Here is a 14,741-nt window from a genome sequence, read left to right on the forward strand (position 1 = left end):
GTCCGGCATCGGAGCGACAGGCGGGCACTGGATCGGGTAAGCGTACCCGAGTGGGGATATTGAGGGGAAACCGTTTATGCAGTCCAGGCTAACTGCTTCCACTCCCCGCACCGACCAGCCATGATGTATATCTATCCTCACGTTCCTGGCATCTTTGCACACACATCAGCACAATCATAGCACAATCTCCACTAACCACCATGGCTCAATTATCTGACTACCGTCTCCTCACATTCGATGTCTACGGCACGCTAGTGGACTGGGAAACCGGCATCCTGACCGCCTTCCAGCCCACCCTGGACAAAGCCAACGAGCAATTCTCGCGCCACCACCTCCTGACCGTCTACCACGAGCTGGAACATGCGCAGCAGGAACAGACCCCCGACATGCCCTATTCTGAACTCCTGACCACCATTCACCCCACCTGGGCGGCGCGTCTGAGCCTCCCCGCCCCCTCGCGCGACGACAGCATCCGCTTCGGCGAATCGGTCGGCAACTGGCCTGCCTTCCCGGATACCGTCGACGCGCTCAAACGTCTCTCGAAGCATTACAAGCTCGTGGTGCTGTCCAACGTCGACCGCGAATCATTCGCCAAGACGAACGCTGGCAGCCTCCAGGGATTCGAGTTCGACTTGATCATCACCGCGCAGGACGTGGGGAGCTACAAACCCGACCTAAAGAACTTCGAGCACATGTTGCACGCGGTCAAAGAGAAGTTCGGAGTCGAGAAGAGCCAGGTTTTGCAGACAGCACAGAGTCAGTTTCACGATCATTACCCTGCACGCAAGGCGGGAATCAAGTCGGTCTGGATTGAGAGGCCTGGGGCTACGATGGGGAACATGGAGGAGACTATCTTTGACTGGAAGTTCGATACTCTGGGCGAGATGGCGGATGCTGTGGACGGTGGACGATGAGATCCTAGACTGGGCTGAGCGGGAACGGACCCACGATAGATCCAATAGATGAAGATGAATTTATCAGTGTCTCATTTTCTCCTCTTGTCCATCTCTCGGATTTGTCTGACTATGCGCAATTGCATACTGCTATCCGGGTACAGGTACCCGAGTGGGGACGGAAGGGGAGCAGAAAAGTGGGCACGGCGCAGAAAACAGCAAAGCGGAGTGGAGTAGACACAGGACACGGACGAATACTAAAAGGGCTTTAAAGAAACCTGCAATTGAGGGAGACAAGCTAAAATAATCTCCGAGCAAATGTCCATCCTCTTCGAGTCTGAAGCCTGCACTCAACACTACATGCGCCCCAGCATTGCTGCACGGTGAGTCTCCTAGCCCGACCACAACCAAGACAGTCGCTAATATGCAGAAAATCCAGCCACGCCATCTCCAAAATCATCTCCCTACCGGCACGACCACAACCACCCCCACAACGCAAAATGCGGTTCGCAGATGCAAGTCCCCTTTTCCTTCCCCAAACCCCCAACCCCAGAAACTAACAAAGCAAAAAGGTAGCAGTAACCTACACGGCGGACCAATTCCACGGCCTCTACCGCGGCGGCAAACCTCACCACGCACCGGACTGGGCGCACGTCGTCGGGCGCGCCCGCGCCCACGGCTGCGAGAAGATGCTCCTGACCACGATGACCCTGGCCGGCGCATCGCAGAACCTGGCCATCACCCGCGAGTACCCGACCATGTGCACCATGACGCTCGGCGTGCACCCCTACCACGCCAGCGAGATCTACGCCGACGAAGCCGCAGCCGCAGCCGCAACTGGCTCCTACCTCACCCGCCTCCGCGAGCTAGGCCACGCCCTCCTCGCCGCCACCACCACCACCCACCCGTCCCCGCTCGTCGCCTTCGGTGAGATCGGCCTCGACTACGTGTATCTCGACCGCGCCGACAAGCCGACCCAGCAGCGCGCGTTCCGCGACCAGCTTGATATCGCGGTGGAGCTGCATCTCCCGCTCTTCCTGCATGTGCGGGGCGAGGGGGCGTGCGAGGATGTGGTGGCGATCCTGCGGCCGTATTTGGAGCGGCTGCCGGTTGGGAGGCGGGGGCTGGTGCATTCGTTTGCCGGGTCGGCGGAGCAGATGCGCGTGTTGGTGGGGTTGGGGTTTGGGATTAGTGTCAACGGGGTGAGTTTTCGGACGGAGGCGGGGCGCGAGATGGTGCGGCAGGTGCCGTTGGAGGTGTTGCAGTTGGAGACGGATGCGCCGTGGTGTGAGATTGTGGAGGACGAGGCCATCAAGCCGTTCTTGGAGGGGGCCAGGCCCCTGCCCGCGGCGAGGAAGAGTAATAGGTTTGTGGAGGGGTTGATGGTCAAGGGGAGGAATGAGAGTTGTACGATGGAGCGGGTGGCGAGGGTGGTGGCGGGGTTGAAGGGAGTCGAGGTGGAGGTGGTTGCTGAGGCAGCGTGGAGGAATAGTCTGGCCATGTTTGGGTTGGGAGTAGGAGATGGCGAGGAAGAGGAAGAGAAGGAGGGTGGTTTGAAGAATTGAGTGGTTCCGTGGTTGGACTACTGTACAGTATATATGCGTCATGTGAATAATTAGATTTTAGAACTGCTACGGCAGATAGAGAGGTTGTTTACTGGTTTTGCTTTTTCAATTGAGCTACGGCGCGCCTGGAAAATGAGCCTCATGTTGTTGCATCGCTGTTGTTAGCGTCAGACTGTCCGTTGCTTGATGGAAATGTGATAGAAACAGGAATATGGATAGCGATCGCGAAGAACCACGAACTATTCTTTGTCTAGGGGTACAATGCTATACATTTGTTGCGCGGCCGCAGTGCAAGCATTCGATCCACACACAATTCCTTAGTTGCTGCCTGATTACACGTCGCAGTAGATGCTGTCGTCGCCAGTCCTACGACGTCAAAATACTTGGCTTAGGATGAATACTTCCATAGTGTACGAATACACATTTTTCAGGCAACCATTATTTTTAGTGACAGAGATGCTGGATTGTTCTGCAATGTTTAGCCTCACGACTGCTGTTGCCTGTTGACGAGCGGCAAGTTGTTGGCGTTGTTGAGTTTCAAAGCTGCCTAGCACAAAGAACCTATATAGGAAGCATTCACCTTTACCTTTCCTTGGATAACTCAAATGGTGCTTCCACATTGCAAGAACAAGTTACTTTTTCAGATCATCAGAACTACTTCAACATGTCGGTGAGTGCAGCCCGAATCATGAGATGTCCAACTCAGCACTGACAATCCGCCAACTCCAGATGCAATCAGGGTGCGTCCTAAACTTCCCTGGCCCTTGGACTCATCTCTTCCAATTTAAATCTAACCAACACAGAGTCATGATCTCGGATGAATGCATCACTGCGTCCCGGTCACTCCGCTTCAGCAGAGGGCCCAAGAAGCCCCGGTTTGTGATCTACAAGATCTCCGACGACGAGACCACAGTCGAACTATGCGAATCCTCTAGCGAACCCAACTACGAGGTCTTCCTCCACACCCTGCGCGGTGCAGAAGACAGCACGGGGAAGCCGATGCCACGATACGCGGTGTACGACGTGGAATATGACCTCGGGGAGGACGGGAAGCGCTCCCGCCTGGTGTTTATCAGCTGGGTCCCCCGGGAAACATCACTGAAGGTGAGCTCCACCACATTATCGCTGACAGCCCACTGGATTCAGGTTGACCTTTCTGCAAAGTTGTGTATGTTATATGCGACCACAAAGGAGCAGTTACGGAACGAGCTCGACATCAAGCTTTCCATTCACGCGGATGCCCCAGATGACCTGGAGTGGCGGAATATCCTGAGCGTCGCTAGCGGGGGAAGAGCCTAGCGGTTGGAGCTTTGTGTGATGTCTTGCTGTGCGAAGCATACGTTGTATTCTGTTGACAATTTATATGCCGTAGTAGATAAAACCACTACATCCTGAGAGTACGATTTTCTTGACGCTCTTCACTAGCGACTTAGTAATTCTGATTAGGAATATAATGACCTTTGTAAGCACATTGATAAGCGCCTTTGTAAGCAACTAGAGCAGTGTAGCCTTCCTCGATATCTAAAGTTATATGGTTTCTGCGTTATTGTTCTACCAAGAATAATTGACCGTGATATTTGATGGACATTGCTTCGACGAATTGCATCATACCAAGCATGACGTTTACTTTTGAAAGATATAGACGATGTTAAGTGCACTTACTTTCTAGAGCGGTATGTGACTTCATCATTGTACCGCTAGACACAGTACTCACGAAAGTGCTTAGAAGTGAGACATGAACGTTTTCTACCGGCAGGATGGAAAGTAAATTACAAAATAGAGAAAGGTTTAGAACAGAACTCAGGGCGGGCGGGTGTATGCACTGCACCCTGGATTTGATCATTACTGCGGCACATCGCGTCATAGCTCTTCGCCGGTGAGCATACGCTAATGCAAGTGCTTATACCTACATGCTTTTCACCCAAAGACCAGACTATGTTTAATGTAGACAATAGGCACTGCTGCGTAAGCATGCATAATCATTGTCGGGTAGTGTAGAACCCGGTAGCCGAAGATCGTCTTCATCGGATCCCGGTTTGCCCACATCTACACCGTGCCCTATCCTTAGTCACACCAGTATGTATCGATAAGTATAAGAACCGCCGTTGAGCTGCGCGCTGTCTGAGAGCGATCGATGCACAAACTCTCCGCATTCATCATGGCCTCCCGAGATTCCGAGTTCGTGATCTCCCCAAACATAGGCGCCGGTCTACGCACCTTCCTGTACTCGCAGCTGTTCGTCACCCCGCCATACCCCCGCGCCTCCTTCGCCAACCAGACCATCATCGTCACGGGCTCGAACACAGGCCTGGGCCTCGAGGCCGCACGCCACTTCTACCGTCTGGGCTGCGCGCGGCTGATCCTTGCGGTCCGCAACACGGCCAAAGGCGAGGCCGCCAAGGAGGACATCCTGCGCAGCAACATCACGCATCGTTCGGACGCGGGTGCGATCGAAGTCTGGTCGCTGGATTTGTCGAGCACTGCGTCCACAATAGCCTTCGCAGAAAGAGTAAAGCGTGAGCTAGATCGAGTCGACGTGTTGGTTGAGAATGCAGGGATCAACACCGGGGAATGGACGCTTTGTGAAGGCCATGAGCAGGCGGTGCAGATCAATGTGCTGAACACCTTTCTTTTGGCGCTGATGCTGCTCCCAAAGCTCCAGGCGACAAGGCGGCTCGCTGTGGCGGATGCTGTCTACCCGCACCTGGTGATTGTGAGTTCCGAAGCGCATCGGTTGACTGCCTTTCCGGAGGTCAAGGCCCCGGATCTTTATGACGGGCTGAAGGTGAGGGAGCGGTTCAGTCAGCAGGCTAGGTATGATACTGTCCTTTTAATGTGCTTGTGCTTGTACGATTAGAACCATAAGGTGGGTCGCTGATCATTATGACCTAAAGATATCAAGCCACGAAATTGATTGAAGTACTCTTTACGCGGGAGCTGGTGGCAAGACTGAGTACAAAGAAAGAAGACGATGCTGATGGCACCCCACCGGTGATTATCAACATAGTAAATCCGGGGCTCTGCGCCTCGGACCTTGCTCGAGCCGAGCCGCCTTCGCTGATCGCATGGATAGCCCGTCGAATCTTTGAGCGGACAACTGAAGTTGGAGCGAGGACATTGGTGCTCGCGGCCTCGGCTCCGAAGAGCTCCCATGGCGAGTCTCAAAGTGACGGGAACAATCAGAATGTTGAAGGTTGGATCTATACCGAGGGTGGGCGGAGGGTACAGAAGAAGGTCTTCGAGCAGACGCTTAAAGTCCTGGAAGAGCGCCGGCCGGGCATATCCCTAGAGGCCGGTCTTTGAACAGCAAGGGAATCAAGCATGGCTGGCCAAAGGAGCTTAAGTGTTAGAGGTATTTCAATATTGACTTGGACTATTTTGGAGGAGAGATTAATAATTATTCTGTGGGTAGCTGTCAGGATGAATATACTAATATCACAAATCACGGGTATGTTTTGCCCTCCTCGCAGACCCGCTTGAACACCTCCTGGGTATGCTCGCACACCTTCTCCACCGCGCCCTGCCCTCTCGTCCTCTCAATTTTATTATTTCTAGGATACGCCTCCCCATCCCAATTCAACCAGTAAGACCCACCTCCCTTAACCCCATCACTGCCAACAGCAACATCCCCATCCCCGGCCCCCTTGGCCTCCCCCACCAGCCGCGAAGGATACCTCGGACTCGTGGCTGCAAACAAATGGCGCTCGCCACTCTCGCCAATGGGCACCAAGAAAGGCGCCAACACCTTCCCCAAAACCGCCGTCAAGACCCTCCCCGCCGGCAGCTCGCGCATCGCCCCCGTCGCCACCCCGGACGGATACGCATGCACAAACGAAGTAGCAGGGTACCGCCGCGACAACTCCTCGAGGAAGAAATTCCCCATCAGGCCCGCATGATGCCCGCACTTCTTGAGCGTGAACGTCTCCTTGAGACTCAGATCCTTGAAGTCGAGCTCCCCCGCCCCGCCCGCCCGCACCGCCACCACCGGATCCAGCACCGAGACCACCCGCGACAGCCCACCAGTACCTTGCTGTTCCGCAGCAGCAGCAGCCGTCAGCAGCGGCATGAGCTGGGTCACAAAGCGCATCCGCGCGTAGTAATGCAGCACGAACTTCCGGTCGAGCCCCTCGGCGGTCTCGTCGCGGCCCTTCAGCGTCAGGTACCCCGGGGTCATGAAGAGGAGGTTGAGGCGGGACTCCCGGGCGGCGATCTCGGCGCAGACGCGGTCGACATTCGTGAGAAGGGAGATGTCGGCTTGCAGGAAGGTGGGCTGCGCGGCCGGGTTGATGGCTTTCAGGTCAGCGATGGCGCGATCGGCGGCCGGTTGGCTGCGGCCGATCAGGTAGATCTTGGGGGATGGCGTGTACCGTGCTAGAGTCTGGGCGGTGGAGAGGGAGATGCCGGAGGTGCCGCCTACTTTTGGGGTGTTAGTGTTGATGTATATTAAGGGGAGGATGGGTGCGAGAGGACGTGATTCCAGCGGGGATTTGTTTTGTATTGAGGGAAGGGATTCGGCGTACCAAATACTGCGACGAGATTGGGGATCGCGGATTTGAGGGTCGCATTGTGCGCTTGGATGGTGTGGAGGGTCACCATCGCTGCTTTTGGGACAATTGTTTCTTGTGGGATGTCAACGGATGGGTGATTGTATTGGTGGTGTCTTGGTGCGCCGGCGGTTCGTGGATTGGGTATCAGGCTAACGGCGATAAGCTTTGGTGTTGAGTTAGTCGAGATGTTAAGTTGGTGGGATGTTGAGATGAGGTGTTGAGGGGTTTGAAAGAGATGTCCGTTGAATTCTGATTCTTTGGTACAGAAGACAATAATAATCTAGCAGTGCGTGTGGTATTTAAATCAGTACCAGAACCTTAGGTTCATCGCGGTTGAGACGGCGATAAGAGCACTTCAATGAGATCAGCGGGGGCTTAATCCCATCCGATCCCGCCAAGGCATAAGCCGAACACGGAAATCCACCTAATCTCCTAAACTCCTGCCAATAGGATTCCACAAAGATTGTGGCTGACGTTAGCCACTCTGCTGGCTGACATGAGCCACACCCTGCATGCTCGACAGTTCATCAACCACAATACAACTGTGTTCTAAGTTCCAGACATTCGCATGGTAGTCTCTGAACCTGTCAAAGGATATTGTTTCCAACTAAGAGGCGGAGCAGACAGGTGATTCAAACATTCGACTGATGTATATCGGCAGTAACAATAGCCAGAGAAGATGGGGTAGGTTTTCTAGTTTGCGATTTTGATCAGTCCTTTCGTCAAGATAGTTAGTTCATAACGGGATCTTCGATAGCAATTTCCATTGGTACAAGTGCGTAATCCATCGCGGCGAGGAGCTTTGTCTAGAACTTCAAACTCGCGTCAGCAACGACATCTCTTGAACATCTGCATCTGTCTGAAGTCCAGCTGAGTGTCGCTCTCTTTATACTTCGACAGACAGAAAGGAAAGGAATCGATGGTCACAGTTGATCGTAAATCCAAGATTAATCCCAGCTTGTTTAGATCGCTTAGGCAGCTAAATTTCAAAGTCTCCTATTCCCCTGCGGAGTGAAATATCCGGTTTTACTAGTGTAACTGTACTTGAATGCGGAGGGAAGCTGACGGCAAGCGAAAACATCGACTGATCGTCATTTCATAGCGTTTGTCCATGACACCAACTCGACCTGTCATGATGCTGACATACGAGCGGTAGCAGCCAGCCACTGCTAGTGATCGTCAGGAACAATGTGCAGAACACTTCAAACCCCTGCACACTTGCACTCTTGCTTCCCATGTAGCACTCAGACCGCGACTCAGAATCCAGCACCTGGATAGCTGGCGCAATTAGTCCACCGGCTTCGCAATACATGCCGAGGTCAACAAGACGCCCAGAAGTACCGAGCAAATGCCAAGACTGAAGCACTTGCGGGGTTTGCGGTATGTTCCCAAGGGCTCACTCACTACGTGGCGCCATCGCTGTTTGCAATTGAATGACTGCAAAATCATTCCTTATTGCCTCATCTCGGCAAGAATGGCCTGCAGGTGCTAAAGACGCCATGACGTAAAGCGAAAAATCCCCAGGTAGCAGGGGAATGGGGTGAAGAGCCCATGTGGCGGGCTTCCCCTCCCGATTGACGGAAAATCTCCCGAATGGGATGCTAGCCCTAGAAGAACAACTCCGGCGGGATATGCACCCCGCAACTTCCTCAACCCGGAGGACTATAAATTCCCCCGCAAAATTTGCGGAGTACTCGTCCATCAAGTGCGAGAGTCAATTGGAAAACCATACTCAAGCAAGATGAAGCTCACCGGCCTCGCCTCGTTGGTATTGCCCCTGCTCCTGTCACCCTTGACGACGGCAAACCCATTGCCCAAGTCCAAGCCGAGCACCATCACCACCTACAGCGAGACCGTCATCTTCGACCCGCCCTCCAACTACACCATTCCCCGCACGCTTTATGCACGTACGCTAGAGCTTCCGTCCGGCGTTCTTCTCTCGACGTGGGAGAACTACTCGGGCGACACTGACGGCCTCGTCTACTTCCCCATCTACCGCAGCACCGACCACGGCGCCACCTGGAAGGAGATCTCGCGGGTCGAGGACACGCACAACAAGATCGGGCTGCGCTACCAGCCTTTCCTCTACTACCTGGATCAGAAGCTGGGTGGCTACCCCGCAGGCACGATTCTGCTCGCCGGCAACAGCATCCCCGAGGACCTGTCCACGACGGAGCTCGACCTGTATGCCTCGCGCGATAACGGTGTGACCTGGGAGTTCGTCTCCGAGATCGCCAAGGGCGGCGAGGCGTTGCCGAACAACGGCCTGACCCCGGTGTGGGAGCCGTTCTTGCTAGTGCAGTACGTAGTATCAACCATTGACTGCCTTACCCGCAGCCCATACCCAGTCTCTCTTCCCAGTTACTAACCCAACATCAGCAAGGGCAAGCTCATCTGCTACTACTCCGACCAACGCGACAACGCGACCTACGGCCAGAAGCTCGTCCACCAGACCACCACCGACCTGAAGAACTGGGGCCCCGTCGTCGATGACGTGTACGTTCACCCCGCCCCTACATCCCTATCACCCTCAAACCAAAAGACTGACAAACAACAGCGCCTACCCAACCTACACTGACCGCCCCGGCATGCCCATCCTCGCCCAGGTCAGAGCCCCCTCTAACCAACCAACCCCCCCCCTCTATACCACCCCCCACTAACCATCCACCAACTCCAGCTCCCGAACAAAGACTACATCTACATCTACGAGTACGGCTCCTTCTTCAACACCTCAACCTACAGCTTCCCGCTCTACTTCCGCATCGCCAGCGACCCGGAGAAGATCGCCGCCGCGGAGGGCCAGCGCCTGGTCGTCTCCGACGGCACGCAGCCCACCTCCTCGCCCTACGTGGTCTGGAGCCCCTACGGCGGCAAACACGGCACCATCATCGCCAGCAGCGGCACCCAGAGCTCGATCTTCGTCAACCAAAACCTGGGCCAGGGCGAGTGGACCGAGATCGCCACCCCGGAGAGCACCAGCTACACCCGGGATCTGCGCGTGCTCAGCGAGGACAACGGGCGGTATTTGCTGATCGCGGGCGGTGGCGTGCTGAACGGCGCGGATAACCAGGTTACGGCTAGTTTGGTGGATTTGAGCACCGTTTTGTGAGGGGTGTGGACCTTTGGGGTGGGGATGGGGGATGTGTTCTGTACATATGCGTCAGGAAGAGGGAGAAACAGGGGAGTTTTGGGGAGATACGGGAGGTGATCTATGCATTTATTTCCACAAGCAGGTGGTTGTAGATATGGAAAGATTTATAATGCCATTGCCATGTGCCTGTGCCCTGCGTGCGTCTCTTGCGCGATAGACGATTCGTGATGGTCTGGGAATTGATGTCTCATTATGCAGGAGGGAAGTCGTGACTCGATAAATGATTCACTATGCCACTCAATTCGATTTGCAAGGGTTTTCAAGACTTATGTTTGCGGATTTGTTGGAGAAGGTACTTATTTTGGTGGTCGGAATAGTAGCGCAGTCGTCGAGAATATGTTGCTGGGTGAAGACTTCGCTTCCTTTTGTCTGTCTTCGAAACGCAGAGAGAAGAAAGAGGATGCCCCCACTACTCGGATGCGAGTGATTCAGGTCACTCTGGATCGCAAGTTGGGACAAGGGGAACCCAAACAACCCCTTAACCACCGCACCAGTTGGAACCCAAGGCTCCTCGGAGGGAGTAGCTGCGGTGGATGACGACCGAGACAGGAACAGTGACTCTATTCTCGCGAGTCTAAGGTCTATGCTGTTCTCTACAGCTATACAACATATAGTATCCGATCGGACCCACCGTGGGGATCCCGACCGGGTCTTCGGCCTTTCGGCCGAACAGCGGAAACAAAGCAGGGATGGCGGGGCACCAAATGCGCCGGCGCATCCTCTCATCCCTGTCCCGGCTTGACATCGTATTCTACATCACTTCTAATAATATACTTAGCCCCCTTCCTCACCCCAGTCCCCTCATGCAACAACGCCCCGTTCGACTCCCCGTGCGGGAACAACGCGACCGCGCCCATCACCGGCCGCACGGGGTAGGCATTCAGCGTGCCTTCCCTGGCCGCCGGCAGGAAGAAGGTCGTCTCCCCACCCTCGAACTCATCATTCAAGTAAAGAAGGAAGGTGTACATCGAGCTCTGCCGGTTGTCCTCCGGCGAGGCGTCGTAGACGTATTTGTCCTCCGGGGTGATGCCCGACGGCGGCCAGGCGCCGTCGATGTGGCACCGGTACTCGGCCCCGGGGACGTAGCGGTACACGCGGAAGCGGCGGTTGAGGCCGCGGACCTGACATCCGTTGATGGTCTGGGGTACGTGGGGCGCGATGCGGGCCCAGAGCAGGTCGTGGAAGGCGGTATCGACCACCCAGTAGAAGTTGTGGGCCAGGATGCTCATGTCGCCGTCTTCGCGGAGGGGCGCGTCGGGCAGGAAGCCGACCGATTCGCCGGCGGCAATGATGGCTTTGCATTCGGCGGGAGAGAGGATGTCGAGGGCGAGGCCCAGGCCCGGGACATAGGGGTGGGGGTTGTATTTTGTGGGTGGGGGTGTGGACGAGAGTGCGACCGCGTTGGGAGCAGTGGTATAAAGGATGGCGGGGTGGTGGTTAGGGGGCTTGCGCTGGGGGCCGGGCGTTGTTTCGATGATGCGGAGGGCGGAGGGGGAGGTTGGGGCCGATGTGAGGATGGATTTGTCGAGGACGGAGGCGTAGACCTCAAGTGGTGGGCTCGATGGTCGGAGGTCCCAGATGGATTGGAAGGCAATGGGAGAGGTGGATGGAATCGCTTCCGGGCTTAAGTCGATGGGGGTGCTGACGCGTAGAACAGCATCAAGAACGCTGAGAAGGTCCAAATCCCTGGCGGTGCGCTCGATAGTGGCTTTCCCCTGCATGCCGGGCTGCGTGGAGAGGCCACTCACGACGTCCAGATCTCTCACCCAACGACACAAAGCTCCGATTTTCGGTTGTTCCCCCCTGATTCTCATCTCTGCGAGTAGGACCCTGGCGTCAGTGTATTTCCCGTCGGCCATAGCGCCGGTGATGCGTGCGGTCAGATTAGCGCCCTCTGTGAAAGTACGAGTCAGTGGCGAATTTCAAGGAAAGACAAGAGTTAGACGGACCAGCGCTGTTCACGCCTGTCGTACATGCCTGGCGAAAGTCATAGACCGCGGCCCGGAGATCTTTGCATGCTTTCGACTTGGTTAGGCTGGGGTACTGTGTGAGGGTGGTGAGCGTTTCAATCGTGATATCGAGCTCCTCGTCCGAGACGACCGTCTGGAGATTTTTCGGCTCCAGAGACCCTCCATCTGGCGGGGGCGTTAGAATTGAGGTGGTCTTAGACGCCTTTTGCGGCAGATCGACCTGATTGCTGCGCTTTCGCTTGGCAGATTTGGACTTGGCCATGGTGGTGTGATTGTGCTGGAAGGGAGGGGAAAGTTGACAGGTTCTCTCAATCTGGGGATGGAGTCGATGCTGGGCGCAGGATTGTGGGGATGACTAACCCTTATCTGATTCTTGCCGAGGTTTGGACCCACTTTTCGAAGATCGCAAACCTTCGAGTATGTTGTTGAACTTCGTTTTAGTGCTTGTGCAGGCCCAGCAAAAGCTCGCATGGTTCACTAAATGTACATCTTCTGAGGTTTCCGGAGGGAGTGATGCTGTGAGCAAGTATCGGAATAGCGTCTCCCGCACCTTTCTACAGAAGAGGTGCCTCAAGACCGTTTAAGTTGACCTCTAAAAATATATCAAAACAGCAGCAAATTCAGAGCAATGCGCAAGGCTGGAAAGTGGAATAGTCTATGATTTTCGACAGTTCCGTTTGACCAAGTATCGTAACAAATTATCTCTATGCACAAACTTCATTTTGTATAGTCACATTCGCTCTAATCAACCAGGTGCTGTACAATAAGATCGACTTCTTCATCCACAACCTCGAAGAAATGCTCCGGTGGGTACTTAGCAGTCCAGCCGATCTGGTTGCCGTGTACAGCAGTGAACGAACACCTATTTCGAATCATTAGCATTAAATACCGACAAAGAAGCGGAGCAACGTCGATGCACATACTTCCCACCCAGGACCACCGGAACAGCCGACGGTGGAACGCCAAGCGCCTCACCCATTCGAGCCAACACCGACTCATCTGCATCCATGACGACCTCATCGTCGACCACATTGTGCTTAGCCAGTCCCTTAGCCATGGCGGCGTAGACATCGTTCCACGGCAGACTGCCCGAGGCCGCAAGAAAGAACCCGTTCTTCCCATAACCAATCTCGTCACCCGAGAGAATCTTGCGCAGGATCTGGAGATACAGGTCCGCGGTATCGGCGACGTGGCTTACTGGCCAGCTCTAGAAGTGTGTCAGTGGGTGTCTCCCATGAAATACACTCGGAACAAAACTAGCTCTGCTCACCGGATTATCGATATCCACGCGGTACACGCGACGCAACTTCTTCGCGGCTCGCACAATGTCAACATCCTGGATCGAAATCTGATTGCCGAATCCTTCCCCTCGTCCGTATACCAGACAGGGCGCAAAGATGTAGCTCCGCACTCCATGGGCCTCTGACATGTCGATCACGTTGAGGTTGGCATTTGCTGGCTGTATGAACACTTAGTAATCTCGTGCAATATGCCCAAATCAGGTTGTACACACCTCGATGACGAACTCATGCGGCGGTGTCGCATTCTTGACAATGTCATACAGCTCCGGATCGGTATCCAACAATGTTCGGTCGGTCGGGATTCCGGCATGGCGGCTGAATAGCTTGGCACCCGTTGTCTGCAGGAAATGTACGTCCAGATTTGTCCTTTGCTTGACCAGTCCCAGTGCCTTGATCAAGGTGGGTTGATGCTGTCCAGTGAAGGCATCGATCAGGAAGTAGATGATGGTGATGTTGTTGTCAACGATGAGCTGGGTGACGGTTTCATGATCGTTGATGTTCGCTATCAAGGGTTCGGCCCCGTACTGCTTGACTTTCTCGCCTTGCTCTGGTGTCTTGACGAGGGCGTAGAGCGTTTTGTACGGCGGGAGCTTGGCGTTGTTCCAGCGGGCGAGGATCGTCCCGCCGAGGTAGCCCGAGGCGCCGGTGATCAGAATGTTATGCGACATTTTCGAAACTCAGACTTATTGAATGATTGATTCTGCATTGAAGTAGGTCATAATCTCTTAGGTACTTATATCCACCAAGACGTACTTTTGACAGGATCCACTGCTTGTTTGTTTGTCAACCTGTCAGTCAGCCTTGTGTTGGTTGCTTGGTGCCTATCTTAGTTATCGATAAGCATTACTAATGTGGGAAATTGCGGATTTGTCATTTGTCATTCGTTCTTACTCATGGCATGAAAAGTAAACCCGGTGTACATCACTACCTGGGGCATGGAACGGCATCATTCGATTTTCAAGCCGGGAGCAGAGCCTTTCGTGCCCCGGCTATGCCCCGCAACAGACGAACCCCTGATAAATATACTTTACGCCAGTCGAGCCGGTCCGCCCAAGCCGGTCCTATTTTGGACAAATGTTAAATCAACATAAGCATCTATAGCTTGTCGATATATCCTAATGAGTGCAGCAATGAGAGTCTTTCTCGAGCGAGCGAATCTATCTTTATCTTGAATGATCAGCAAAGGTCCGATGTCTGAAATTGAGAGCTTAGCACGTCCGTACATAAATTTGGAGCAAATGGCTACATCATCACTATCATGGAACAGTGTTTGTGTATCGCGTGTTTGGAAGGTTTTTGGCTAGGTTAGGTATT

General features: G+C 54.4%; 7 protein-coding genes across 7 annotated transcripts; 4 read left to right on the forward strand and 3 right to left on the reverse strand.

The window, feature by feature from the left end:
* Positions 1 to 200: 200 nt before the first annotated feature.
* On the forward strand, positions 201 to 2,537 carry BO72DRAFT_474240 (putative haloalkanoic acid dehalogenase; the record flags this gene model as incomplete). The annotated part of the gene is made up of 3 exons (XM_040947249.1): positions 201 to 803; positions 1,466 to 2,407; positions 2,520 to 2,537. 3 exons carry the CDS (start codon positions 201 to 203, stop codon positions 2,535 to 2,537), a joined length of 1,563 nt encoding a protein of 520 aa, XP_040806033.1.
* Positions 2,538 to 2,988: 451 nt separating this feature from the next.
* On the forward strand, positions 2,989 to 3,827 carry BO72DRAFT_474241 (actin-binding ADF family protein). Its single transcript, XM_040947250.1, has 4 exons — positions 2,989 to 3,128; positions 3,188 to 3,198; positions 3,262 to 3,562; positions 3,623 to 3,827. The coding sequence occupies exons 1-4, from the start codon at positions 3,123 to 3,125 to the stop codon at positions 3,755 to 3,757; spliced, it is 453 nt and encodes a 150-aa protein (XP_040806034.1). The 5' UTR covers positions 2,989 to 3,122; the 3' UTR covers positions 3,758 to 3,827.
* Positions 3,828 to 4,616: 789 nt separating this feature from the next.
* BO72DRAFT_523902 (NAD(P)-binding protein) lies at positions 4,617 to 5,761 on the forward strand (the record flags this gene model as incomplete). The annotated part of the gene is made up of 2 exons (XM_040949816.1): positions 4,617 to 5,272; positions 5,353 to 5,761. The coding sequence occupies 2 exons, from the start codon at positions 4,617 to 4,619 to the stop codon at positions 5,759 to 5,761; spliced, it is 1,065 nt and encodes a 354-aa protein (XP_040806035.1).
* A 139-nt stretch (positions 5,762 to 5,900) lies between these two features.
* BO72DRAFT_419920 (uncharacterized protein) lies at positions 5,901 to 7,334 on the reverse strand (the record flags this gene model as incomplete). Its single annotated transcript, XM_040942684.1, has 2 exons — positions 6,979 to 7,334; positions 5,901 to 6,874 (listed from the first exon to the last, which is right to left on the reverse strand). Exons 1-2 carry the CDS (start codon positions 7,052 to 7,054, stop codon positions 5,901 to 5,903), a joined length of 1,050 nt encoding a protein of 349 aa, XP_040806036.1. The 5' UTR covers positions 7,055 to 7,334.
* A 1,412-nt stretch (positions 7,335 to 8,746) lies between these two features.
* On the forward strand, positions 8,747 to 10,114 carry BO72DRAFT_511540 (Oligoxyloglucan reducing end-specific cellobiohydrolase; the record flags this gene model as incomplete). The annotated part of the gene is made up of 4 exons (XM_040949410.1): positions 8,747 to 9,306; positions 9,385 to 9,501; positions 9,563 to 9,611; positions 9,683 to 10,114. 4 exons carry the CDS (start codon positions 8,747 to 8,749, stop codon positions 10,112 to 10,114), a joined length of 1,158 nt encoding a protein of 385 aa, XP_040806037.1.
* Positions 10,115 to 10,392: 278 nt separating this feature from the next.
* BO72DRAFT_419924 (prolyl hydroxylase family protein) lies at positions 10,393 to 12,433 on the reverse strand. Its single transcript, XM_040942685.1, has 2 exons — positions 12,106 to 12,433; positions 10,393 to 12,050 (listed from the first exon to the last, which is right to left on the reverse strand). The coding sequence occupies exons 1-2, from the start codon at positions 12,386 to 12,388 to the stop codon at positions 10,879 to 10,881; spliced, it is 1,455 nt and encodes a 484-aa protein (XP_040806038.1). The 5' UTR covers positions 12,389 to 12,433; the 3' UTR covers positions 10,393 to 10,878.
* A 367-nt stretch (positions 12,434 to 12,800) lies between these two features.
* On the reverse strand, positions 12,801 to 14,110 carry BO72DRAFT_482701 (uncharacterized protein). Its single transcript, XM_040947744.1, has 4 exons — positions 13,640 to 14,110; positions 13,397 to 13,585; positions 13,050 to 13,333; positions 12,801 to 12,988 (listed from the first exon to the last, which is right to left on the reverse strand). The coding sequence occupies exons 1-4, from the start codon at positions 14,093 to 14,095 to the stop codon at positions 12,868 to 12,870; spliced, it is 1,050 nt and encodes a 349-aa protein (XP_040806039.1). The 5' UTR covers positions 14,096 to 14,110; the 3' UTR covers positions 12,801 to 12,867.
* Positions 14,111 to 14,741: the final 631 nt, after the last annotated feature.

This window comes from Aspergillus fijiensis (genome assembly GCF_003184825.1).
Source record: "Aspergillus fijiensis CBS 313.89 unplaced genomic scaffold BO72scaffold_3, whole genome shotgun sequence".
Taxonomy (NCBI): Eukaryota; Fungi; Ascomycota; class Eurotiomycetes; order Eurotiales; family Aspergillaceae; genus Aspergillus; species Aspergillus fijiensis.